The following is a 26302-nucleotide window of genomic DNA, read 5'->3' as shown; positions in this document are numbered from 1 at the left end:
TCTGCTGAAGAACCACCTCTGCATATTTGCCTTGGAACCTCTTATGTTGCAAAGGATTCTGGGGGAGTCTGTTTTGTTCATGCAAAGCTATGGCCATGCCTCTTGGTCCTCCCCATCGCCCTATACAAATAGAATATGCTCCCCTGAAACTGCATATTGCAGAGGGCCTGTTGCGGAGGACTATTTCTGGGAAGCTTGTTTGCCTTCTCATTGGGCCACTGCTGGAAAACTTCCAGGGAACAGGTTGATAACCACTGATTATAGGGTGTGTAACAGACCAAGCATTTCAAGATACCAAAGGAACCAGTACACAATTGTAAAATTGTTTGGTAATCTTTGCTTCCCAATCCCAGGCAGCCACTGCTATCCAACAGGGTTGACAAAACTGGACACAGTGCACTGGCTGTGATACTTGAGTACAAGTAGTTTGCTGCAAGCCTGAATTGCAAGGGCTGCTCATGTGGTAAAGCTGTGTATTTCCTCAGCGGAAACACAGCCATTATTTTGTGACTGTGGCCAAGTCACACAACGGGTTCGCCAAGCGTGTGGTGCAATCCAGGCAGGCAAAAATGCCCAGATTCTTGAAAAAGAAACTCAATTTGTATCAGACCCTTGGTTGATGTGTGTGTGTGTTCTGAAAATATTTAATCCAATTGCCATGGTGCACTTACCACACTAAGGAAGGACAAGGCAATTAACAAAAGGCTTTACGCCTTTTAGGTTTCACTCATGGGAGACTTACTAAGTTTCCAATGACTCATCCATATAATATCCTTGTTTCTACTTTTCCAGCAACTGCTTCCGGTATTTTCCTTTGCTCCTTGAAAGGAGCCATATGTCCAGAAGTTGTTGCAGCTATCACACTAGTAATTTTGGCAACGGAGCTGGATTAAGACATAGCGAGTTTTATTTCCTTCTATCCTGCGCAAAAGAAAACAACCGTGAGACAATGACTGGTGTAGCATTTGGGTGCATATTCTGTTTGGATTTTCTGTTATCTAGCTTTGTGTTACTAACATTAGAGGGTGTGGAACAGAAGGACAGCTGTATCAGGTCAATTTAGCACAATCAGTATCCTGGAGACAAGAGGATGACTGCCTTATGTTTTCTCATAAATGTTCAGAGGATGATGCACACGAGAACTCAGGAGGGGAGTTATAAAGTCCCCCCCCCCTTCCAAGTCTTCTTTCTATGCCTAACCAGTCTGAAGGGAAATGGTGCTAAAAGCAAGCTGTGAACTCCTGTTGGTATTGGATACATGATGGAACCGGGTATGAGACACTTTACATAATGAGCATCTCGCAGAAGAGAGAAATCACATCCAGCGACACTGGGGCTGTGCCTGACCGCCTATCAGGAACTGCTACTTGACTCAGCAGTAAGTGGGTGCTTCATTGAAGGTAGGATGGAGAACTGGTAGTCCTCCAGATGTTGTAGGACTACAACTCCCATCATCCCTCCCCCCCCCCACTGGCCATGCTTGCTGGAGTCAATGAGAATTGTAGGTTGAAATGCCCTGATTGAGAAGTGGCCTTAGAAACAAGCAGCTCGCTGCTGCAATTTAAATTATAGCTGAAAGACGCTGCTATTGCTTATCTTCAGAATATAATCCAAAACTGCTTGATGGGTCCTGTGTTTGAAGCTTGGGAGGTCAGCAAGTTGGGGGGGGGAAGAGTTGCAAGAAAATAAAACATTCCTAAGCCTGCTTCAAATGTGACCCACAAACTTCCTAACTCCAGTACAAACAACGGGGTTATACATCCGAGGATTAAATCTGGATCTGCGAGATGTTATAGTTCACAAAGTTTGGTAAAAATAAACAACAAAAGGTCAATTAACTGAAAGATCAGAATGTTGACATTCACAGTCAGTTCTCTCTTGGAAAACGGCCTGCCTCTTTACATTACAAATGGCAACAGCTGTGCCCAGTATGTAATTTTACACTGTTCTCCTTTTGGTTAACGATGCACGCTGCTCTTCCTTTAAAAAATAAACAAATCTCCATTTCATGATCCCAAATTGTGCAACCTACTGGAAAGCAACAATCTTATCCCCCACCCCCTAATAGCAAGGCTAATACAACATAATGATGAAACAAGTCCCCACAGTCATAATGGCTAAAAGCCCTTTGCGTGTTTATTTGTACAATGCCATCTCTCCCCAAAGCCTCCAGAAGCAAATGCCGAGATTAAAAAAAGAGAGAGAGAGAAATCCTGTCGCTGTTTGCTCGGCAACAGGGCAGACATGGAAACTTCCGTTTCAGCCGTCATTCCTGGTCTCTGAAGAGAGGCTCGGAAACATGCCGCTCCCCTGTGATGCGTTGCTTAACTGGGACTTTGTTTTCATTAAGAACTGCGCCCTCCTGTACATGATCCTCTCCTGCTCTTGCTTCAGCTCGATGTAGGAGCGCGAGAACGTGTGGAAGATGGAAGTGACGGGAAAGGCCATGAGCAGGATGCCGCTGAGGATGCTGCTCAGGGCCACCACCTGGCCTGGGATGCTCCTGGGTACCATGTCACCGTATCCCACCGTCGTCATGGTGATCACGGCCCACCAGTAGCTGGCAGGGATGCTGGTGAACTCCTGAGAGTCCGCCATCTCGTTCTCGATCACGTACAAGAGGGGCGCGAAAAGCGCGATGGCCACGCAGAGGAACAGCAGCAGGAGCCCGAACTCGCGGGTGCACCTGCGGGCCGTCAGCCCCAGAGTCTGCAGGCCCAGCGAGTGCCTGGCCAGCCGCATGACGTACAGAATCCTCAAGGCACGCAGGATGCGGAGGACCAAGCCCACCTTGTCCAGATAGATGTTGCCGGAGGTCGGCTTCTTGTTGCTGCCCAGCGAAGTGCTGTCCAGCAGTAAGGTGATGTAGTAGGGGAGGATGGCGACGATATCGATCAGGGTCAAGGGGTTCCTCAGGAACACAAACTTGCTGGGTGCCTGGATGAGCCTCAAGAGGAACTCCAAGGAAAACCACCCCACGCAGACGGATTCCACTACGAAAATATTGTAGCACATCTGAGAACATTCGCCCTGGAGTGGGAGAGAAGGGGACTGCGTAAGCAACGAAACGGCTGGCAGAAAGGTTTTGCTAAGAACGCAGAAGTTTGCCCAATGCTTTTAAAAAGCCACCTATGCGAGTGTATCTATGTGATGCATCTTCACTTTACAGGGGATGCTCGGGTTGTGAATGTGATCCGTGCGGGATGCATGTCCGCAACCAACAGCTATGCGCCTGCGCATGCGCAGGTTGCAATTTGGCACTTCTGCGCACGCGCGACTGCCGAAACCCGGAAGTAGCCCATTCTGGTACTTCCGGGTTTCGGCAGTCCGTAACCTAAAAAAATGCAACCTGAAGTGTCTGTAACCTGAGGTATGACTATTATTTATGTTACAGATAGGTAGCCGTGTTGGTCTGCCATAGTCAAACAAAAAATTCCTTCCAGTAGCACCTTAAAGACCAACTAAGTCTTTAAGGTGCTACTGGAAGGAATTTTTTGTTTTGACTATTATTTATGTATTCATTTTTAATTTTAAAATATTTTAAGGCCACCTTTCTGGGTATAAAGATTTTCAAAATGAAAAACTCTCAACAATACAACATAGCGCTCCTTGTTGATCTGCAACTTTTATTAAAAATGGGTTAAAATGAAGTGTTCTGGCTGTTTCAAAGTGCTTCCAAATCACCTACAACCTACTCTTACCTGGTTTTCTCTTCCAAGGACATAATCAACCCCATGATGCCTGTTTAGCACCAGATGTCCCTGCGCTGTTCACTAGGCTTAAATTTTCGCTTTAGAACATGCAGCTATCAGCTCTTGTCAAATTTTCCACATGATTTGCCAGGACAGGTTATCCAAGTTTCCTCAGAGTTTACATTAAAAAAAAAAAAAAAGGTTTATAGATTTATATTATAAACTGCCTTTCTACATAAACCATGCTAAACTTAGGCATGGCCAGCTACACCCTTTTAATAAATCTGGGCTCTGGACATTTGCTAAGCCTAGTGTGATCACGCCCTCACTTTCTTTGATGCTTGAGTGATTCTGGGGTGCTGACAGTAACCCTGTGCTTAATACTGCTGTCTGCATAGCCAGATGTGACTGGCCCCCTGATCCCCAGGTGCCTGTTCATGTTGCTGTGTTAACCACACTTTGAAGTTGTACAGCTGGCATAGCTCACTTGGCAGAGCACGAGACTCTTAATCTCAGGGTTGTGGGTTTGATCCCCACATTGGGCAAAAGATTCCCGTTTGGACCAAATGACTCCTGTGGTTCCTTCTAATTCTATAGTTCTATGATTTATGATCAAGGGTAGGAAATCCTCAGACCGGGGTTGGGAGCAAAAGCAGGTGGAGCTGCCCCTTTCTCTCTGCTGCCCCTTCTCTTTCTCTGCAGGGAGGGTTAACTCTTCACTCCCTGAAGCCAGTGGGAAGCAGAGAACGTCCTGCAACAGATACTTGAGGACCTCCAGTATAGAAGAATTCACCACCGAGGCAGTAAAGTCTTTCTCCTCTTCTATATGTTTCTTCACGTGCTACACTGAACACGGGTACAAGCTCTCTCCATATGCACAAGCATTTGTGTGAGAGTACACTTGTTGATTTGCACAGCACAGCTATTTGCATGCACAGGCAGTATGTACGCTTGCTGAATGCAATATGTGAGCATCCCTAATGTCACAGCCCTTCAGGCAGTACCATCACCCCCTCCCCTTTCAGTCTTCTCTTCTCCAGTCTAAACTTACTCAATTCCTTCAACTTTCTTCAATGGGACTTGTTTTCCATATCCCTGACCATCATTCCTGCCCTCCTTTGAACCATTTTGTCTATATCCTCCCCCAAAGTACGGTACCCAGAACAGGACACAGGACTCCAGACGACGGGGTCTTACAGCAGAATTAGTCGTGGCCCCTTTCAATTCAGTGCTAAAGCAAGAACCAAAGGGCAGATCTTAAAGATACCCTAATGCACATTTCTTCCCCACCCCCTGCCATCCACATCTAGTCCTAAAGGGTCGCTCCCCTAGAGCAGGCATAGGCAAACTGGGCCCTCCATATGTTTTTGAGACTACAATTCCCATCATCCCTGACCGTTGGTCCTGTTAGCTAGGGATGATGGGAGTTGTAGTCCCAAAAAACATATGGAGGGCCCAGTTTGCCTATGCCTGCCCTATAGGGTCCCTACACTGCCCTAGGTGTATGCAATGTGGTTCGGTCAAGCACGTACCTGTCTCCCTTCCTACCAGCTCTTGTGGCAATAATGCAATGTTCCCTCTGGTTTTCGTCAAGGCAGGAAGTGAGGCAGAAGTAGAGGCTGTCCACCCCTACCCTAATGGAAGTAGGAACGGGCCCTGGTTGTTTGGCCATGATCATGGAGCAGCTTTGCGAATGAATCTCCAAGTTTGTTATTCCACCCATTTTTTAAAAAAACCAGTTTTGCATGTCCACATATACTTGGTGTCCACATGTACTTGCACTGATGGTCTGCAAAACCATCACACCAACTTTCTTTCCATTTAGATGGCTTCCCCCCACATGCCTGAAGACAACTCCCTACGCATCTTAAGATCAACTACGCATCTTAAAATCAACTTACTCTCTCCTCTTCCTCTCTTAAGCCAGGCATGGTGCTGATGGAAAGGTTGACGGCAGTGATAGTCACAAACAGCACCGATAAACAGGCAAAGACCTTCCCCGGAATCCCAGACTGGGGCCTCTCCACCATGTCTTGCAACCTTTTCATGCAACGCCCGGCTTTCGTCTCCGCCACAGCTTCGCACTGGTTTTCGCCGTCCGCGAACTCGTCCTCCGCTTCGTTCATTTCCGCAATCTCCTCCATTTTCTGCAGGTACCGTCTTTTGCAGCACCACTCCAGGTTGTCTTCCTCGATGCCCCAGTACAGCAGCTCCTCCTGGAACGAAAGCGCACACATCTCTCTCAGGAGCCGCAGCTTCCCTGCCCGTAGGAAAGTCAAGATGGTCCTAAACGCCCCGGGGTTACGGTCGAAAAAGAACTCGTTGCAGGTCACGTCGTAATCGTCGCAGATGTTGAGGATGTCGTCAAAGTTGTTGCAGAACTTCAGCTGCCCCAAGCGGGTCATGGGGAACTCATCCAGAGTGGTCCATGGGAGCAAGTACTTGAAGCCACCCACGTTGATGATGATGTGGTGCTTCCGGTCTTCCGGGCGAATGCTTCCGTATAGTTCTTCCGAGGGGTGGATGAGTTTGGCCCTTTGGTAAAAGACTCCCTTGAGTGTTTCTGTTTCAGCAAAGAAAGGGTGGTTGAAGGAGGCATCCGAAGCACAGCTCAGGGCGCTGTAGTCATAGTCCGAATTTTCTCCTGGTAAGAGAGTCATCTTGGTCACCAGGTGGCTTCACATCCCTTTGCTGCTCCCGCTACAAGATTTCTGCAACGGAAAAATAAACAGACATTTCAGGGTCTTGGTTTGTGTGACATTCCCCATGCACTGCATATTGTTTATGCAGTGGTACCTCGGGTTAAGAACTTAATTCGTTCTGGAGGTCCGTTCTTAACCTGAAACTGTTCTTAACCTGAAGCACCACTTTAGCTAATGGGGCCTCCTGCTGTCTCTGTGCCGCTGCTGCGCAATTTCTGTTCTCATCCTGAAGCAAAGTTCTTAACCCGAGGTACTATTTCTGGGTTAGCGAAGTCTGTAACCTGAAGCATCTGTAACCTGAAGCGTCTGTAAGCCAAGGTACCACTGTACAGCCAATGGAAGGGATGAGAGAGACAACAAAGTGGTGTGTGCACGGAAAGAAGCGTGAAGCCTACAAAGAGGCTATTTGCGATGAGGGCATATTAATGGTTTGATGCGGGAAAATAGGATGAAATAGCAATGGATGAAGGAAGGCATGAAAGCACAGCCACCTGGGGCCAATGGTGGTAAGAAAGAGGAACCTGCCATTACCAGAGGCAGCCACTGGGCGGCAGCCAAGAAAGATGGCAGGACTGGACCACGCAACCTGTGTGCTGGGAGAGTCGCTTACAGTGGGTAGCTGTGGGCTACAACTCCCATCATCCCTATTACCCATATTTGCTGGGGATGATGGGAGTTGGAGTCCAACATCATCTCGTTGGCTACCGCAGGGCAAGGTATATTCCAGGTTTGTGTGGGCCTCTTGTGTTTTCAAGATGTTTAGATGGTTTCACCTGCTATAGCACCTACCAGCGCTGTGACAGCATCTTTCTACAAAGGGTTCTGTTCTCTGTTACTGTTCTCTGGATGTGGAGACTAAACCTCCTTTAACGCCTTGGTCCTTTGCATGAAGGGCTGTGTTGCCGTCAATTCAATCTATGAGCGAATACAGCACCAAGCACTGTGAGAAGTGAAGTTACAGGGAACCAGGCAGAGGGCCTTCTCGGTGGTGGCGCCCACCCCGTAGAACACCCTCCCATCAGATGTCAAGGAGATAAATAAACAGCTGTTAGAAGACATCTGAGGGCAGCCCTGTACTGAGAAGTTTTAAAGTGTTTGATGTTTTATTATGCTTTTATATATGTTGGAAGCTGCCCAGAATTGCTGGGTCAACCCAGCCAGATGGGTGGGGTATAAATAATAAAAAATATTATTTGTTTAATTGAGAAAAAGTTTACTGAATAGCTTCCTTAGTCCACAGTGTTGCAGTGCTGCTTCTGTGTGTGTTCACATGAGAACAAACGGGATGCATAGAGAGACCATATTAAGAGCGGCCGAATTGGGAGACGCATATACAATCCTATGTGCGCCTACTTGGGAATAAGTAGCACTGAACACAGATTTCTCTGTAAACATGCATAGGCACATCTCCTAAGCAACTAATCAGGCTCAGCAGGATGAAGGATCCCGCCCCCCCCCCCCCCCCGCTATCAAATTTAGAAAGCTGTGTGATCAGTCCTCTTATCTGCAAGAATCCAAGACAATGCCAGGCTAAAGAGACCAGAGACATTTGCAAGAAACAGAAGCAGCAACTTCAGTGTTAACATTCCACTCTTGATCATCTGCACACACCCCTCCAAATTCCCTCTGCAGCATTTGGATTTCTGCAGTGCATCTCTGATGTAATCACCGAACTTGCAAAAAAGGGATTGTTACTATTCCATGGTGCAAGCAATTTTCGATTCACTCCATGGATGAAAACGGGTTCTGCAGCAAGTCATAAAAGTCTGAACAGACGTCTGACGTCTGGAACGGTCTTAGCTACCGTTTTTATTATTTCCACCCACCACCATAGCAAATCATCTCCTGGTGCAGTGTTAAGCATCAATATAATGAATGGGCTTTGCCAAAAAAATACATTGCTACAAGTAACTAAAGCTATCTGCTGTTTAAGCACTCTGAAGGTCTCATTGAAAGCCTTTTCCTTCGGGAAGAAAAATCAATTGATGATACCTGTATGTTACCTCCAGGTTTCAGAGGAAGCATGTTTCTGAGTAGGGATAGAGGAGGAATTTGATTCGGCTCGCATTTAAGGCTGAATTTACCAAATTCACACTTTCTGAAACAAGGGCCAAAACACAGGCATCTTTCAAAATTCACACTTATCTGAATTTTGAGATGCAGTTGTCCAACCAAGTAAGTGCGAATATTAGGTGAAAATGTGCTTAGCCATGGAAACAGCGAACAAAAATGCATAATATTAGGAGAAATTGTTTGCAGAAATGTGTAAATTAGACAAAACTGCATACAAATATGTGTTTATTAGGAGAATTTGGCCCTAAATTGCTGAAGAATTTCATAATGATTTTAAAAAAACGAGTAAATTTAGGATTGGAAAAATCTCAAACTTGACAGATCTTTCCATCCTTACTTCTGAATAACAGCTGCTGGAAAGCAACAGAAGCATGGCTGTAGCTGAATAATAGAGTAACTTATTTTCATGCAGAAAGTCAAAGGCTCAATCCCTGGAATCTCCAGCTACGGCTGGAAAAGACAACTGTTTAAAATCTGGGGTGGGCTGCTGCCAGTCAGTGTAGACTGTACTGAGGTAGAAGGACCACTTATCTGTCCCAACAGAAGGCAGCTTTCTATGTTTGTATTATGTTGATGCTGGGCTGGGTGTGATCCAAGGGGGCTCTTCTAATACAGTGGTACCTCAGGTTACATACGCTTCAGGTTACAGACTCCACTAACCCAGAAATAGTACCTCGGGTTAAGAACTTTGCTTCAGAATGAGAACAGAAATTGCATGGCACCGGTGGGGCACCGGCAGGAGGCCCCATTAGCTAAAGTGGTGCTTCAGGTTAAGAACAGTTTCAGGCTAAGAACGGACCTCCAGAATGAATTAAGTTCTTAACCCGAGGTACCACTGTATACCACCGCTTTGTTTATGTACGCTACGCTCAGTAAAGCTCAAAGGAAGTTTAGGGTTCAAGAGATTGTTCTTCAATAGTTGAAACATACCTTAAACCTCACCACAAAGAGCTCATTTCCCATCTCAAGGCAACCTCACAAATTCTGATTTGGCAGATTTAAGACATGCACACTGACAAGGTCACCTTAAACTTTTGCTGTTCACTACAAGGCAGACCTGAAAGGCATAACAAAATGAGTCCATCAGCATATCCAAGTTTTTACAATATCTGAAAATAAATATTATGCTTAACTATCTCACTGCAGCTATTAACTGGAGCAGGACAATTCAGTACCTAAAGACCAGGGGAAAATCAACACATGTATTCAATAGTGGTCGAAATTTGGGCTTTGCAGAAAGTCTATTACAGACTCTATTAAGGAGAAGAAATACATTTTGCAGAAAAACATTATTTCTTCCCATAAGGTTGTTCTGCAAATACAGAGAATCCACTCTGCTATTAATTCCAACTACAGAGCTATTGTTGCTGGATGTTGATAGGATGGGAATGTGACCATTTCCCCTGCAAATTTATTTCAGATAGGCTACATCCTCCTGCAGAAATTGTTACCAAGCCGCAAAACAGTTATTAACATGCACCTCAAGAAATAGAGCAGTGAAATGCTAAAACACATGATGATTTTCAGCAACAGAAAACACCACAAAGAGCAGACAAACGAGATGAATCAGTGATGAAGACAACTAATAAAGCTGGTTTTAACAGAAAATCTAGCTTAGAATAAAGTATCAGAATGAAATTCATTCACCTTCCCAACTTCAATGCACCACACTGCTCAAACTGAGAGAAAGCATGCGACACGAAACAAGAGTGTGATACCGGAGGCAGGAGAACTGATGTCAATAATATGCCATATCAACAATACGCCACATTTATCACAAAAAATTGACAGATAGCTGTCACTCAACTGATTGCAAGGAAAACAACTGAGGGGAAATAGACCTGGGCTTTCAAAGGTGCACAACTGCAGAAGTTCAGTTGTTCCAAAGCACTTCTGTCCCCCCAAGCAAAGAAGTCTTGTTTGGGGATGTGAAAATAAAAGAGCTTTGGGGTTTTGCACATGGAATCCAATGCAGTTATGGTACCAGATGCAGTCAACGTTTCCAAAGCACCCAAGTCATACCCGACAGCCTGCGCCAAGTGATAGATTGGATTCAACCTGCTGTAGTGGTGGGGCTCCATAACTGCAGTTTGGAGAGGCTTGCCTTGGGGCTGTGGAAGGTGAAAAAGAGGGAAATGAAGGGAGCGATCCAAAATTAAAGCTACAGCCCCATGCATGCTTTGGAAGTGAATCCCACCGAATTATTGGGGAGAGGGAGGCTTTTGGTTCTCAGTAATCGTGCCTAAAATCAGACCACATACCGATGGGATAGCGGGGGCAGAAAAGAAGCAGGAGAAAGCGGATCTTCACCAAAAGAGAACAGTTCCCAGACACGGTGACTGATGTAAGAGGAATGTGTGGATAATTTTATAGCGAGCAAAATATTTCACCATTATTCCCACACCATCCTACTACCAGCTCCGGTAGTTCTTCAAGTGTCTCTGGGACCGAAAGTCAAAGCAGACCACGCGCATTCAATCTGGATTAACCCCTCGCTCCGTATTCCAATACGGAAAGGGGGGGCGCGCAAGGGGGGGGGGCAACAACACGCCGGCACTTTCCCTTAAATCTCCGCGCTGGTGGGCTTGAAAAAAGAGTAATCGCCGTTAAGGGATCTGTAAACCTGCATTAGGCGCTTTGAGCCCGGAATGACCGATCCCGGAATGACCCAAGAGCTTGGAGCGGCGGCGGATCCGGATGCCGGATTCCCCAATCCGATCCGCTGGTTTGCTTCCCGGAACTGAAGAAAGTTGCCCCCGAGAAACTTGCCCGAGAAGTTCGGCGAGGAGCTGCGCGCCTAGAAGATCGTCTGTCGGAGGAAAGCGATGAAAGGGAGGGGATCCGCTCACTTACTTGCAACAGCCGCTCCGCTTCTCCTCCTGACTCCTCCTGGGCGGGCAAAGCAGGTGGAGAAACAGCCCGGGAGTGAGCAGCAGCGCCGCTAAGCAGGACGGAGACTCCGGAGCGCAGGCGGCGGCGGGGCTGAGCCCACGGGACGCCCTCGGCTGGCGCCCTTTGGAAGGAGAGCGCACGGGCATGGCAACGGCGGCTCCAGCACCCAAGGAAGCCCGGCCTGGGGTATAGCTCCCGCGCAAGAGAGGCGGAGGCCACACCCTGCACACGAGACCGACGCGTGCGCGACCCTCCGCGCCCGCCCTTTGGGGAGGTCGGCAGCCGGTGGCCAAGTGCGCCCTGCGCGCAACGGGCGCCGGGACGCGCTTGCCTGCAACAGGTCTGCACGCCCCGACGCGCATCCCAGTGGACGCGTGCTCTTGCTTGGCAGAGAGCCAGCGCACGTTTCTCGCATCCAGGTCTGTACTGTACATACAACAGGAACGCGCGCGCGCGCACACACACACACTGCAACAAGTGGGCGTGCAACTTGCATCCCCGCGGAACGTGAGCATGGAAGAAGCAAATCCCACCTTTCCAGGCTGGAGCGCCGCTCCCACGAAGGAAGCTCTCGGTTTTCTTTCCGCGGGACGCGCATCGAGTGAAGCGTTGCAAAGCAGGAAGACCCGGCGGCAGGGCTTCGACTCCGGCGTGTGCGCAGCTCTCCTTCTGCCGCATGCAATTAAGGGGAAAGTGCGTCCCTCGTTCCGTAGGTCGCCTCCATAGCGTTCAGCGGCGATATATTTCCGCAGCTAATTTCCCTTTCAACGACGTATGCATCTTTTTGTAACCCGCCTCCAATCCACTAAGCACGTAAAGGCAGGGGGATCCGTGGAATAAACCGGGAAGAGGAAGAGGTCAGGTTTGCAGTGAACCACAGCAGACACGCGCAAACACACACACGTGGTCGTGGAGACACTTTTCCCTTTTGGAGCGGCACGCGTGTGAGCCTCGCAGTATATACCAGGAACGAATCCCCTCACTCTCGCAAACGCTTTATAGTCTAGATTTCTGTGTGTGAGGCTGCCGGCATCTTCCACTCCAGCCGGGCCCTACCATACTCCGGAAAGCAATTTCTGTAGGACACCCCCCCCCCACCTCAAATCGCTGCAGCGTGTTAGTGCTGCAGTTCAGTTGCGGCTGTCCTCCCTGTGCAGATACGTGGGATTCTGCTAGGTGGAATAGGATCCCCTGGTCCGTCTAGCTAGCCTAGGATCCGGGGAAAGCGGAGGGTAGCTCGAGATCTGCTGGTAGGGTGTTTTGTGGTAGATCAACAAGGATTTCTGATTCCCATGTTGTTTAACAGCACACACACACCGCATTATAACACTGAAATGAGGAAAGGAGCGTGGCGTGGGGAGATTGCAGGGAGTGGATTTTTGTGTGGGAGGCCGTTTTGGAGGCGCTTCTAACATATTCCTGGGCTCATCATTTTTTTTAATTCTAAGTGTGTCTTTTACCTGGTGTATAGATAACAAGTCGATGGATATATTCGTGTTAAAATCAACAACCCACCAAAAGTCGGCCCTCCCAACTAGAGAGTCTACACACACATTGACTCTCCAGGCAGGAGTCATTCTCAGGTCTACTTGGACAGGGACTGAACCCGCAACCATACATTCAAAGCGTGGGGTTTTTTAAAAACCACTGGCCCACAGCCCCTCTCAGACACAGCTCTGATCCACTTTTAATAGAGGGGTTTGCTTCCAAGAACCATGCACTGAAAAGTAAAATGATTTATTTATGCCGTTTCCTGAATAAAATCTCCGTCCAAGGTAAAGGTAAAGGTACCCTTGACCACTAGGTCCAGTCGCGGACGATTCTGGGGTTGCGGTGCTCATCTCGCTTTATAGGCCAAGGGAGCCGCCGTTTACCTTCCCGCTGGAGCGGTACCTATTTATCTACTTGCACGTTTGACATGTTTTCAAACTGCTAGGTGGACCAGAGCTGGAACCGAACAACGGGAGCTCACCCTGTCGAGGGGATTCAAACTGCTGACCATCTGATCTGCAAGCCCTAGGCTCTGGTTTAGACCACAGCGCCACCCGCGCCTACAAATATAGATATTTACTCTGCAGAAACTCTTGCAGTCATTGTGCACTTGGGCCACTAGGTGACGCTGCATTGCTGTAGGCTGACTTCTTTGCTGGACAGAGGGATTTTATTATTAAATGAATTGATTTTAGAATGTATTTCAATTAATTGACTGTGATTTTATGTAAACTGTGCTATTTTTTTACTGTTGTTAGCTGCTTTCAGCCCGGCTTTGGCTGGGGAGGGCGGGATATAAATAAATTATTATTATTTATTATTATTATCTCATGCATTTCTGTGTTTTTGCCTGAACAGCAGGCTTCTTGCACATGTGTTGCTTACCATGCTCCTATTTATAATATGACCCTTTATTTTGTTAAAAAGCCCTTGTATCTTACTTTCGACACATGTTGAGGCAACCTAAGGCTATATTTTAAAAAAGAACAATTTTAACAAAGGACTATGGGGGGGGGGGAAGGAATCTGTCGGACAAAACCCATTCGAGACCATTAAAACTGAATGAGAATTTGCTTCTCTGGCAGCTCAAAAATAAGTTTCAGAATTAAGATCTTCCAATTAAATTAGCACAGGAGCTTTGGAAATGGCACACCACATGAAATTTCTTTTACTTTCCAGGAAATTGGCAGAACTTAACGGTATATTGAGGAACATGACCTTTGGGTTATTACTATTTTTTAACTGGGGGGGGGGAGGGATTAATTCAGGTGGTTTTTTTTAAGGCCATCCATGAATGCTGAATGTTGATTCTGCAGCTGTGGGCTTGGACCAGAAAACTTTGGTTTAGTTCCGATTCCCAGATATAGAGCGAGTTGTTCATGCTCATTGGACAAGTCTGTTCCTTTGACAGAGGTACAGTTGATGCAACATACAGGAAGCAGCCATATACTGCGTCAGGCTATTTGTCCATAGGTTCCAGCTGTGTCTTCTCTGACTGACAGCATATTTCCTCTGGAGCAAGAGAAAACAAGCCCTGTGAGGTAAGAGACTGACTGGTCCAAGGCTACCCATTGAGTTTCATGGCATGCCAGGGATTTGATCCCTGGTCCCCCAGGTCCTAGTGCAGCATTCTAACCACTAAACTACACTGGCTATAGAATATACAGTGCATATTTACTTTACTGGTTTGGTGGCTCAGGAAGCTTTTGGAACTATGTATGTCCAGCCTAGGTGCCGTTGCCAAGCTTTGCATTTGCATTTGCATTGCATTTGCATTGCCTTACTACAAATCATACAGGTTAAGGGTTTTGTTTTTTGCAGGACTAAAGAGCTTATATGGGATGCGGGTGGTCCTGTGGGTTAAACCACAGAGCCTAGGACTTGCTGATCAGAAGGTTGGTGGTTCAAATCCCCGTGACGGGGTGAGCTCCTGTTGCTCGGTCCCTGCTCCTGCCAACCTAGCAGTTCGAAAGCGCGTCAACGTGCAAGTAGATAAATAGGTACTGCTCTGGCAGGAAGGTAAACGGCGTTTCCGTGCGCTGCTCTGGTTCGCCAGAAGCGGCTTAGTCATGCTGGCCACATGACCCGGAAGCTGTCTGAGGACAAATGCCGGCTCCCTCGGCCCATGGAGCGAGATGAGCGCCGCAACCCCAGAGTCGGTCACGACTGGACCTAATGGTCAGGGGTACCTTTACCTTTACCTTTAAAGAGCTTATATAGGCACTGACCCTCTTGTGACACATTTTTCTCAGTCTGAAGGCTACACATGAAGCATGACAACTTGTTTTTTTTAAAAAAAATTGTAACAAGATGTTGAAATATGGCCCGTTTGATGCTAGAGTGCTTCTGTCAGTGTTTTGCAATATTGTTTGGGCAGTGTTCCATACCATCACCAGTGAATTCAGGTGGAGAAATAGATGCCCTAAAGATGTTGAACAGAGATCCAACCACCTCCGTAAATTAACTGCATATTAAACTAGCAAGGGATTTCCTGAATAAATGAACTGGTCTTTCCTCCTTGAAGATTTTGCGCCAGAAGAAAATTTTAATCCCCCTTTCATTACTGTTTGTTGCTTGAGGGCTACCTTACCTTCTGTTCCTTTGAATCCTGAAGCTGAAAGCTTGTTTTACCAGCTCCCTGGTCCTTGCAGATAAAACCAGCGTCGTTCTGCAGTCAGCAGCGACGCTGAAGGTGGAACAGGGTGATTCCAGCTTCGTGGATCCTCGGCATCCTTTTTATTCCACAAGCAGAAGGGGAGGGCTGTTTTGTTCTAAGCTTAGTGGCTTCTGTAAAGCTCAGTGGTGAAGACTTCTAGATGTGGGATAGATGCAGAATTGGCTTTGCAAATTATTTATTTATTTTGAAGCATTTTCACCTCTGCCCCTTAAGGCAAAAAACGCTCCCAGTGCAGCTTACATAAACATTGATAAGAATAAGACAGTCCCTGTTCTCAGCCTTCTAATCTAAAATACACAACACCAAAGGAAAAAGGAATGAAGAGGGAAGAGGAAAACTAAGCAGGCAGCAAACTGTTTCAGCTTGGGTTGCCTTACTGAAAGCTGGAGAACAGTCACCTACTTTTATATCAGGGGTAGCCAATATGATACTATCCAGGCATTGTTGAGCTACAGGTCTTACCATTTCTGACCATTGACTATGCAATGGGAATGTTGAGAGCTGTTGTCTGGATGGCTCCACATTGGTTACTGTTCTAACTCTCCCAATAAGGCAGCCTTAGCTTATTTTGCAAATTCCTTCCCACCCTCTACCCCACCTCGCCCTAGTGACCAGCCTCTTATGTTTGCATGCAAACCACATGTTCTTTCTTTTACTTCCTCAAAGCTCAAGCAACTTTCAGAAACACTGAAAGGCCTTTTTACTGAGAGCAGGTTTTAAAGGGAAGGTTGATGATTTGAAACTATGTTTTGAGCAACTAATTGAATTGTAATGGGGATATAGTTCATTGTTGCATTTTAATCGTGTTGCTGTTGCCTCAAGCCTGTGCGATGGAGCTGGCTGCAAATACACAATAATTAATAAAATACATAGCCGTTTGTATCTTCGCGGTACAGGTGATGTAAACATTTGTTGTAAAAGCGAGAGAAAAGCAGGTGCAGAACAACCTCAAGCATCTCTAGAAGGCTCAATGAAAAGCAAGGGGTTATTCATTTAAAATATTAATAGGCTTTGTCTCCAATAAAGACAAAACAAGAGTATTTACAGGAATGGAAGCTTACGAAGCCATAATACGTTTCAGGGAATTGCTTTTGGGAGGGGGCGGATCGGGATTAGTAAGTTATTCAGCAGGGAAACAGTTATGACCCAAGCTGGGGTGGGGGGATGGCTGGAGAAGCTGGTCCCTGACGTCTTTTCAGATCATCTCCAAGTCTGTAATGAAAGGAAAGGAAAACATTTGAAGGGCTTAAGGTTTCTTGGATGTTTTCACTTACGGGGGTAGCCAACACGGTGCCCGCCCATGAAGTCAATAGACTCCAACTCCCATCAGCCCCAGGCAGCATGGTCATTGGTCAGGGCTGGTCGGTGTTGTAGTCAGCAACATGGCGGCTGCCCCTGTGCCACATGCTGAAGAGGCAAGCCATTTTCTGGTCTGAATGTTAAAAAGTCAATGCAACCCAGAAAAAGCAACCCAGAATGATGTATGCAGCAAAGTTTAAGAACCATATCAGTTCTGTTGTTGTCTTTAATGTAGAGGATTTCTGAGTTACACCTGGCTGCTAATTTGATTTTCTGCTGCTGTTCCTTCAATAATTCACAATGGATGTTTCCCAGGGGCAGGGGGATCATTGCCTGCTCTGAGTCGCAGCAAGTGCCCAACTCTCTGCAGCCAGCCTCGGTGTGTCATAGGATGATCCCAGCTAATAACGATGTGTTGTTGTTGTTGTTGTTGTTGTTTAGTTGTTTAGTCGTGTCCGACTCTTTGTGACCCCATGGACCAGAGCACGCCAGGCACTTCTGTCTTCCACTGCCCCCCACAGTTTGGTCAAACTCATGTTGGTAGCTTCCAGAACACTGTCCAACCATCTCGTCCTCTGTCGTTCCCTTCTCCTTGTGCCCTCCATCTTTCCCAACATCAGGGTCTTTTCCAGGGAGTCTTCTCTTCTCATGAGGTGGCCAAAGTATTGGAGCCTCAGCTTCAGGATCTGTCCTTCCAGTGAGCACTCAGGGCTGATTTCCTTCACAATGGATAGCTTCAGAATGGATAGCAACCTCTGCCTGGTTCCCTGTAACTTCGCTTCTTGCAGGGAGGGAACCACCAGAAGGCCCTTGGTGCTAGACCTGTGTCCAGGCTGAACGATGGGGGTGGAGACACTCCTTCAGGTATAGAGGACCGAGGCTGTTTCGGGCTTTAAAGGTCAGCACTTTTACATATACTTGCATGTGCACTTTGTCCTACTATATGCATTTCTCTACACCAGAGCTTTCCAAACTGTGTGTCATGACAAATTTATGTGTCTACTGCAGTGTGCAGGTGCGTTGTGCAAATGCTCTCCGCTTTCCATCTGGGGCTGGAAAGGGGTTAGTTTGACTGCATTTTGCTAGCAAAACTGAATTTCTGTGTTGAGATATGATGCATGTCTAAAAAGCTTGTCACCAACATGAAAAATTTGGAAAGCTCTACACATTACTTGGCTGGAGGTCTGTGTTGAGAGCTAGTGTGGAGACTAGGGGCTGGGAGATTAGGGTTCAAATCTCCACTTTACACTGGGTAACCTGGGGCCAGTCACTGCCTCTTGGACTAACTTACCTCACAGGGTCATTGTGAGGATAAATGGGGGGGGGGAGGACCATGTACACCAACACGAGCTCCTTAGAGAAAAAGGTGGGATATTAACGACTTAAGTTAAATACTTAAATATAATTGCAAAATTCAGAGAAGTGTGAAGTTTGAAGGGTGGCGGTGATCCAATTCACATATTGTTTCAGGAAGTGTGAATTAGGTAAGTTTGCTTTCGGATGTGAACTGAATAAAATTCCTCCCCCATCCCTAACTTAGACTGCAATTTTATTTTTTGGGGTGAACTGCTTTGGGTGAACTGCATACAAGTATGTGGGAAATGTGGCGAATAAATTAACTGAGTGGTGCTTGACCACACCACTGAACCTGGAAATATTATACTCAGATAAAATCAGAAGGGCTGCCGGTTTGTAGGTTTAGGTTTGTACCCATGTGTGTGCAGTGTCGCCTGAGACGCATGCTGGAGCCTGTGAGAACAAGATTTCCCCTTCTTCACCCTCCACAATAGATCAAGGTGCTCTTTAATTGGGGCCACAGTTGATTCTGATTTTTTATACCCACAGGTACCCACTGCTTTGGGGAATGTGTTTGGGAGAAGATAAGAGAAATGAGTAAAACCTACACAAATCCAGAGTGGACTCCCTAAAACAGTTGGATGGTGCCTTTTACGCCTCCTTCTGGCAACTCCTGCAGCCAAGCTGGTGCCAAGCATATTGCTCTGCTTTCCTTTGGACCACATCAGAGAGGGGGTCTTGTCATCTGGGCAGCCCAGGACCTCCATACACACTGCTCAGGCCCACTGCCCAAGTGACCCTGAGGAGGTCACTTCAGTGCTGCTAACGCAGCAAAAACAACATGGAAGGCAACAGTTATGAGTTATCCATCTCGGCAGCCACAGTGGGCGCTGTAATTCTTTGGCAGTTTGGCATGCGCCCCTGGATGCGCACTCCATTGTCTCCCAAGACAGACGGATGCCAGCAACAGCAACAGCAACAAAATACCCACAGGATGCGCCACTTGAGCATAAATTGAGACACTCATGATGACACTTCCTTTCTTCCTGATTAAGAACATTGAAACAGCCCTAATAGCTGGAGGAAACCAACCTCCCACTTAGTGGTTTCCTTTGTCTGCCAGTAGCCAATATCAGATGCTCAGAGGCACTGTGAAAAGCAGGAGAAAGTGTGATTAAAAAACAACCCAGTTCCTTGCTCTCCACACTGAGCTTGTGGGATGTTCTCATATGTATGTTACAGGTAGCAATTCCCCTGAATGTGCACAGAAGAATGCTGTTGCTGCCATAGAAACATGATAAATGTCTTTGGAAGTATAATTAGTACTGTAGTCAGGGGTGGCCTGACCCATTTTGTTATCTGAGATGGCTGCTGTGCCACACACCCCGTCAAAGCCTCACTCGCCAGGGTTGCATGGCAGTGGCTTCCAGTGAGATCGCGCAAGATGCCACTGAACTCTTGCGAGACCTCATGTGTGTGTGTGTATCATGCTCTCAACCATTCACTTCATGTCTTTCTCCGTTTGCCATTGCCCATAATGCCAACTCAAAAGTTTGACAATCTGTGTTAACAGCACTGACAATTCATTAGCATGGTTTCGTATTGGATTCTAGCCAATACTCATAGGATGAGGTTGGAGTGATAACACATCTTTATAAGCAGTGCTATTTTTCTAGAAAAATAGGTGCTGGAACTCCCCATGAACACTTCCGTCATTTTCTTAGAACGGCAATGGTGCCCACTTGAGAGGGGCCTGGACTGAGTTCCGGCGAGTTTTGGCGGAAAAAAACCCTGTTTATGAGATATCACTCCATGAGCAGCTTCACTTCCCCTGGTGGTCCAGTTGGGACATTCCCAACTCTACCTGGAGATGGTGGGGATTGAACCTGCAACTTTTTACATACACAGCAGATGCTGTCCCACTGAGCTTCATAGCCTAGAAGCCTAGTTGTTGCTATTTGTCATAAGCCCAGCTCTGTTACAGATTTTGTGTTACCCAACTTTCCGTATTTTTCGTCCCATAGGACGCTCCGTCCCATAGGACGCACCTAGTTTTTTGGGGGGGAATAAAGGAAATTTTTTCCCCTTTATTTCCCCCCCCCCAAATCAGGTCGGGGAAACCAAACCAGGTCGAGGAACAGCGGGATGACGGCGCTGCGCCTCCCCGCTGTCCCCCGAGCTTGTGGGGCTGGCCGATGTCTGCCCAAAGCGCGGGGCGTGCTGCTTCTTTCTCCTGCTGGTATGCAAGGAAGAAGGGGATGTGCACCTTTCACGCAGGGAGGTGTCGCCTATCAAGATCTCCCTGGACTGCCGGGATGCCAGCCAGGGTAGATCACCAGCAAACAAGCCCCTGGAGCCTGGGAGAGGGGCCAGCCTCTCCCAAGGGGGCTAGTTTTCCAATCGAGTATGCAGCTTTCCCACCCCAACCCTCTTTTTTTGGGCATTAATTAATTAAGTAATTAATTGGTAAAGTAGTGGTGAGCTGTCCAAAATTAGTTGGTCTATTGTTCCCCTACTGGCAAGAGCATCAAGTTTAGGAAGGATCTGAGAGCAGCTGGCCTGTACGGTCTTAAGGAATGGATAAGGCATGCAATTAGACTGACTTTAATCTAAATTTGAGGGTCATGAATAAGGAAGATAATGAATTCATTTAGCGTGGGGCGAATATTTGTAACAATGAACCGGGGGAGACAACCTGAAGTTCAAACAGTGTCTGTGCTTCTTATCGTTCTTATAATACACCAAGATGCGAGACATACATAATGTGGTTATTCTGCACATACGTCTTTGCATAGGGCAAAATTACCATGAAATGCAGTCTAGCTATCTGGTTAATGACTCCTGCCCTTACAAATTAAGTTTAGGAAACATTATTCTAAAATAAGGACTTTATTAAGCAGACACAAGAATCTGATAATGGTGTTTCATAGTAATTGTACCATAAATCTTCTCCAAGTCTTTATCTAAAAATAAGTATCTGCCTTGATGTCTCTTCTCGTCCCCCATCCCCCCACCCTCGTAATTATCTATGCCTGTTTTCTGCTTATCACGGGCAACAAGCTTGCCTATTTTCTGCAGTTCGACCACTGCAGAGTTTTCTGCTCCCCTCCCTGGAAAATGCTATTCAGTCCTTTATCGGGAAGAATATGTAGAACATGAACTTGTATCAGGACAGGGGCATGAATACCGGTACAGTATATGGGTAAAAGCAAATCAATAGGTTCAGGGCAGGTTTGAGGGTCCCTTAGCACATTACTCTCATTGTCTCCCCCCTTATGTTGGGGGGGGGGAGTCCCCAAAGTTTCAAGGGAGGAGGCTAGATTTTTGGTACTGTAAATTCAGGGTTGCCATATTTCTAGAAGTAAAAAAGTTGTTGAGGTATTTTTGTAGTCATTGAGCTTTTTCAAGAAAATAGATCATAAGGGTTCTGGGAATTACAGCTCTGTGAAAGGTAAACTGCTTTAAATGTGTAGGATGTATATGCAGCCATTCTCAATTTTTTCTTTTTAACTGTAAGGAATGACAATTCTGCTGAGTAACAGCCTTCTTACATCCGCCATTTTGTTTTTCCACAATGTCCCAGAGGTGTTGGTTGGGGGTTGGGTTGGGTGACATTTGTGTTCTTTTCCCGCAATGGCATGGACTGACACAACATCTGGGGCATTGTGGGAAAAACAAAATGGTGGATGCCAGCTATGTTGTGGCTGCAGAAATTCAATGGGCCTGAAGGGTCCAGGAGGGTGGACAGCCATCAGCGTGGTGGACTCTGTGAAGGCACAAGGGTCCTCGTGGCAGCTGCTCTAAGGTAGGGTTGCCATATTTCAAAAAGTAAAAACCACAAGACACACAGAAAGCTGTTTTTACGAAAACGCAAGAAAACCATGATTTCTTGGTTTACTTGCCAAAGATACACTGCCTTCCAGAAATTCCCCCTGTCACACTGAGCGAACCTCACAACCTCACAGGATTATTGTAAAGAAAAAATGTATGAGAGAAGGGATTGTATATTTATCCAACAGATAAATGGAATGAAATAAAATTTTAGCTGTAAGCTGCCTTGAGTCTCTGTCAGGGAAAAAGGTAGGAAATTAATAATAATAATAATAATAATAATAATAATAATAATAATAATAATTTAGGAGTAGTAGTAGTAGAAGAAGAGTTTGGATTTGATATCCTGCTTTATCACTACCCGAAGGAGTCTCAAAGCAGCTAACATTCTCCTTTCCCTTCCTCCCCCACAACAATCACTCTGTGAGGTGAGTGGGGCTGAGAGACTTCAAAGAAGTGTGACTAGCCCAAGGTCACCCAGCAGCTGCATGTGGAGGAGTGGGGAAGCGAACCCGGTTCACCAGATTATGAGTCCACCACTCTTAACTACTATACCACACTGGCTCTCAGAAGCAGTAGTAGCAGCAGCAGTAATGGAAACTGTGAGAATGATCAGAAACATATCATCTTACTGAACTCATTGGGACTCAGTTCTAAGGAAGAATGCTTAGGATTGCAGTGTAAGACTGCACAGTCTTTACCCAGTTACCTGGGAGTCAGCTCCATTGAATACAGTGTGACTTACTTCTCAGTAGACTGTGTAAAACTCCGTTTACAATAAAGAAATAAACACTCCACATGTTTCCTTAAAAATGGCAGGCTGCTGAAGCATTGCAACAACAACAACAACAACAACAACAACACAACTTTTATTTGTATCCTGCGCTTCTTGGCCGGGACTGGGCTCAGGGCGGCTAACATCAAATATATAACACTGGTATAAAATCAAACAATAATTAAATTAAATTACCTCCTAAAAACAAGTCAGGATCAAATTAAAATCGAATTAGATGGCTTTCCACAGGATTAAGGATGGGAACAGTAAATTTTCTCAACAGCAATGAATTTTAAGTGGATTGGTGACAATTTCCTTCAAAATTCTAGGAAGAGCTTCGTAGGCCAGCTTCACCATTTCCTTCATTTGGTGCAAGGATTTTACTGGTATTTTCAACATAAACAGGATTCCATTTTTGCAGCTACACACATACAAACACACCACTTTTAATTGTTCTCCGAGATGTGGAGCAGAGGAAAAAAGGAACACCGGGACATTCTGGGATCAGATCAGAAACTGGGATGGCTTCAGTAATTCCAGGACTGTCCCTGGAAAATGGAAATTTGGAGGGTAAAGGGAGAGCAGGATCCAGCAGGGGGCTTCTTGCGCTCTCGTCTTACAAAATGGACAATGCTAGTTTATCCTTTGCACTTTAAGCCTGGGAGGAACCGCGGCTTTTATAGCTGCAGAGAAAAGGCTCTTTGTGCATTTTAATCTGTGTATAGAATATTTCTGATATGGTGTCATCTATAATGGTGTGTAATTTCACTGCAGCCTTATTCTAAACACATCATTTAGGGTGACAAATACGTATTAAGTTAATGGCAAATATCCTATCTGTTTCTGACTAATGCACTTAATCAGATGAAAGGGAGACACAGAAAGGCTTAATAGGAAAATTGGCTCTCAGATATTGTGGGGACAAATGTTGCAGAACGCACAGTACTTATTTAACTTCAGTTTGTGGAGAAAGGAAGGCCTTTGTGTGTGGATTTGGCAGAGAGCTGGGGCCCTACAGAAAGGGATTTTGACTACAGTTTTCCTCGGTTTGATAAGCTAACCACTACACCAGCTCTCTAGGCACGTTTGTGAATAACAAGGAATGTTCCTTGTCAGACTAGTTAAAAAGTCAATCCTTTATTAGGTGTAGCAAACCACACGTTATCAAACAAACACCGTATACAAATAGTGCAAAATACGAATTCAGCATAACAAAGTTTGTCCCAGTCAGATCTTTAACTCCAGAGAAGACCAATTTGCATAAATAATACAATATAACACTACCACATCACCGATCAATGAAGAGCCACTAAATCTCTTTATAATGGCCCAGTCTTTCTACATGGACAGCACTCAAAAATTCAGCCACTATTAAAGTAATTTGATCATTCCTGTCCGAGAGCAGGTCCTGAACTGTTGGTGGAATAGAATTGAGCCTGTTAAGTTGTAAGGCCTCTAATAATAGTCTTCTGGCATAAATGCCAAAATTGCAAGAAAAGAAAATATGCTCCAAAGTATCAGGTTCCTGTTTACTACATGTGCAGAGACGCTCTGCTTCTGGGCGAGCTAACTATCTTCCTCTTACTATCATTGAGGGAAACATATTAAATCTGGCTAACATAAACAGCCAGACTAGTTCAATAATAGAATCCTCTATAGGATTCTAAACTGTACTCAGGGGCATAGGAAGGGGGGTGCAGGGGTGCGGTCTGCCCTGGGTGTCATCCTTGAGGGGGGTGACAAAATAGCACACCGCGGGGGTCGGCACTTACCGTGGGGCCTGGCCTGCAGCGCGCCCAAGCCACGCATCGCTCCTGGGAGTGACGCAGTGGCTTGCGCTGCCCAAAGCAGCAGTGTGGGGCTTGCGTCTGCCAGGCAGACTCCGTGGGCAGCTCGCCATGGCGCCCCCATGCACGGATCGCTGTGGCACCCCCGTGCGGCACTCCTGTGCACGGATGGTTGTGGGGCCCCCTCCGCTAGCTACACCCCTGCCCATACTTGGTACAGAACACCAAGAATCGGAAGGGACTCTGGATTGACACAAACCTACAACATCATAATTGAATATACCTCTGAGTAAACATGCAAAGGACTTCACTGCATGTTTTGTCATTGTATTATAAATACAGCGTCTGAAAAAGCAGAGCAAATTATAATTATACATTCCTCGTGGATTTGTGAAAAAGCGCCTTGGAAGTATGCCACCCATTAAGGTTGCTTGACATTTTTCTGAGCTTTCACTTGGAAAAACTCCCATCTACACACTCACCAGAAATCTCTGTGCTTAGCCTATCAGATGCCAGCGCATATCAAACGGGAACACTGTTTTCCTTTTTTTTAAAAAAAGTTAGGTTCTTTGGGAAGGTGGGACATCTTGCATGGGTTGTACAAACAGTACAGTGCCAGGCAATTTATGAGGAGAAGTGAGAGGAGTTTATAAGGAGAAAAAGCTAAATTTATCCCTCACAGTTCAGTTTACCAGATTTTTCCTTCTTAATAATTTGGAAGCAGCTCATCATTATTCACTTGCTGCTTCCTCTCACTACAGTGGTGTTAAAAGCTGCAGAGGGAATCACTGCCCAAACAGTTTTTGAAGTACTACCAAAACCTTTAAAACCTGTTTAGCCAGAGATGATAGTGGGCAAAACAAACAAAAAAACTCACCACCATGATCATATTTGCTTGTACATCTTATAAGTTAGGGGTAGCCAATGTTGTGCCTTCCTGATTTTGAACGACAACTCCCATCATGCAGCTGATGCAAGCTTTAATCCAAAAACATCTGGAGGGCAACACATTGTCATAAGCAATGGCAGTCTCGTTTTACCTTTTTGAAGGCTGCAGTCCTAAACACACTTATTAGGGGATAAACCCAAAATAAGTGATGGAGATTTACTCCTAAGTAAATAAGCTTAGGCTAACACTGCATAACTTGCCTTACATGCCTACACAGAAGGAAACCCTGCTGTTTTCAGTGGGGCTTGCTTCCAAGGAAGTGTGTACGTATAGGACTCAGCAAGGGGATGCAGTGACTCCCCTATGAAGAATGCAGAATTTGGGAGTTTTTTGTTTAGAGAAAAGGTAAGGAAGAGGTGATACAGTATGTACAGCATGCAGAAAGTGGAAAGAGAAAAGTTTTTCTCCCTCTCTCATGGTTTGTGGGCTTCCAACGAAGCTGAAAGTTGGAAGGTTCAGCAGAGAAAAGTAATTCTTCACACAGCGCACAGCTCAACTATGGAGCTTGTTCCCACCGCAAGCAGTGAGGACCACCAACTTGGATGGCTTTAAAAGAGAATTAGACAGAGTCATGGAAGAGAGAGGTACGGAGAGTACTAGCCATGGTGGCTAGGCTCTGCCTCCATAGCTGGAGGCAGCAATGCTTTTGAATACTAGTTCCTGGAAAGCATAGGAAGGGAGAATGCTCTTGTGCTCAAATTTTGCTTGCAGGTTACTCATAGCAATGGCATGGCATGGGGAGGGGCCCAGGGTTGGTTGCCCTGGGTGCAAAATTGTTATGGATGCACAATTTCAACACCTGGTGCTGCTCCAATACAGCTGCATGATTTCATTGCTA

The 26302-nt window shown here is 46.1% G+C and overlaps 1 protein-coding gene across 4 annotated transcripts; it reads right to left on the bottom strand.

The window, feature by feature from the left end:
• Positions 1-889: 889 nt before the first annotated feature.
• On the bottom strand, positions 890-12358 carry KCNG1 (potassium voltage-gated channel modifier subfamily G member 1). Of its 4 annotated transcripts, none has more exons than XM_081867828.1 (3): positions 11893-12358; positions 5594-6403; positions 890-3030 (listed from the first exon to the last, which is right to left on the bottom strand). In XM_081867828.1, exons 2-3 carry the CDS (start codon positions 6350-6352, stop codon positions 2260-2262), a joined length of 1530 nt encoding a protein of 509 aa, XP_081723954.1. In that variant the 5' UTR covers positions 6353-6403; positions 11893-12358; the 3' UTR covers positions 890-2259. The 4 variants fall into 4 exon arrangements, with proteins under 4 accessions (XP_081723954.1, XP_081723955.1, XP_081723957.1 ...); XM_081867829.1 differs by lacking the exon at positions 11893-12358 and adding an exon at positions 11321-11784; XM_081867831.1 differs by lacking the exon at positions 11893-12358 and adding an exon at positions 10729-10947.
• Between the last annotated feature and the right edge of the window lie 13944 nt (positions 12359-26302).

The sequence above is a fragment of the Podarcis erhardii genome (genome assembly GCF_964252035.2).
Source record: "Podarcis erhardii genome assembly, chromosome: 6".
Lineage (NCBI taxonomy): Eukaryota > Metazoa > Chordata > Lepidosauria > Squamata > Lacertidae > Podarcis > Podarcis erhardii.
This window is presented reverse-complemented; position numbering and strand designations above follow the sequence as displayed.

Coding starts and splice junctions, on each gene's coding strand:
- KCNG1 (XM_081867828.1), bottom strand. CDS start 6,352: ATGACTCTCTTACCAGGAGAAAATTCGGACTATGACTACAGCGCCCTG. Junction 3,031..5,593: donor TAAGAGAGGAAGAGGAGAGA/GTAAGTTGATTT, acceptor CTCCCACTCCAG/GGCGAATGTTCTCAGATGTG.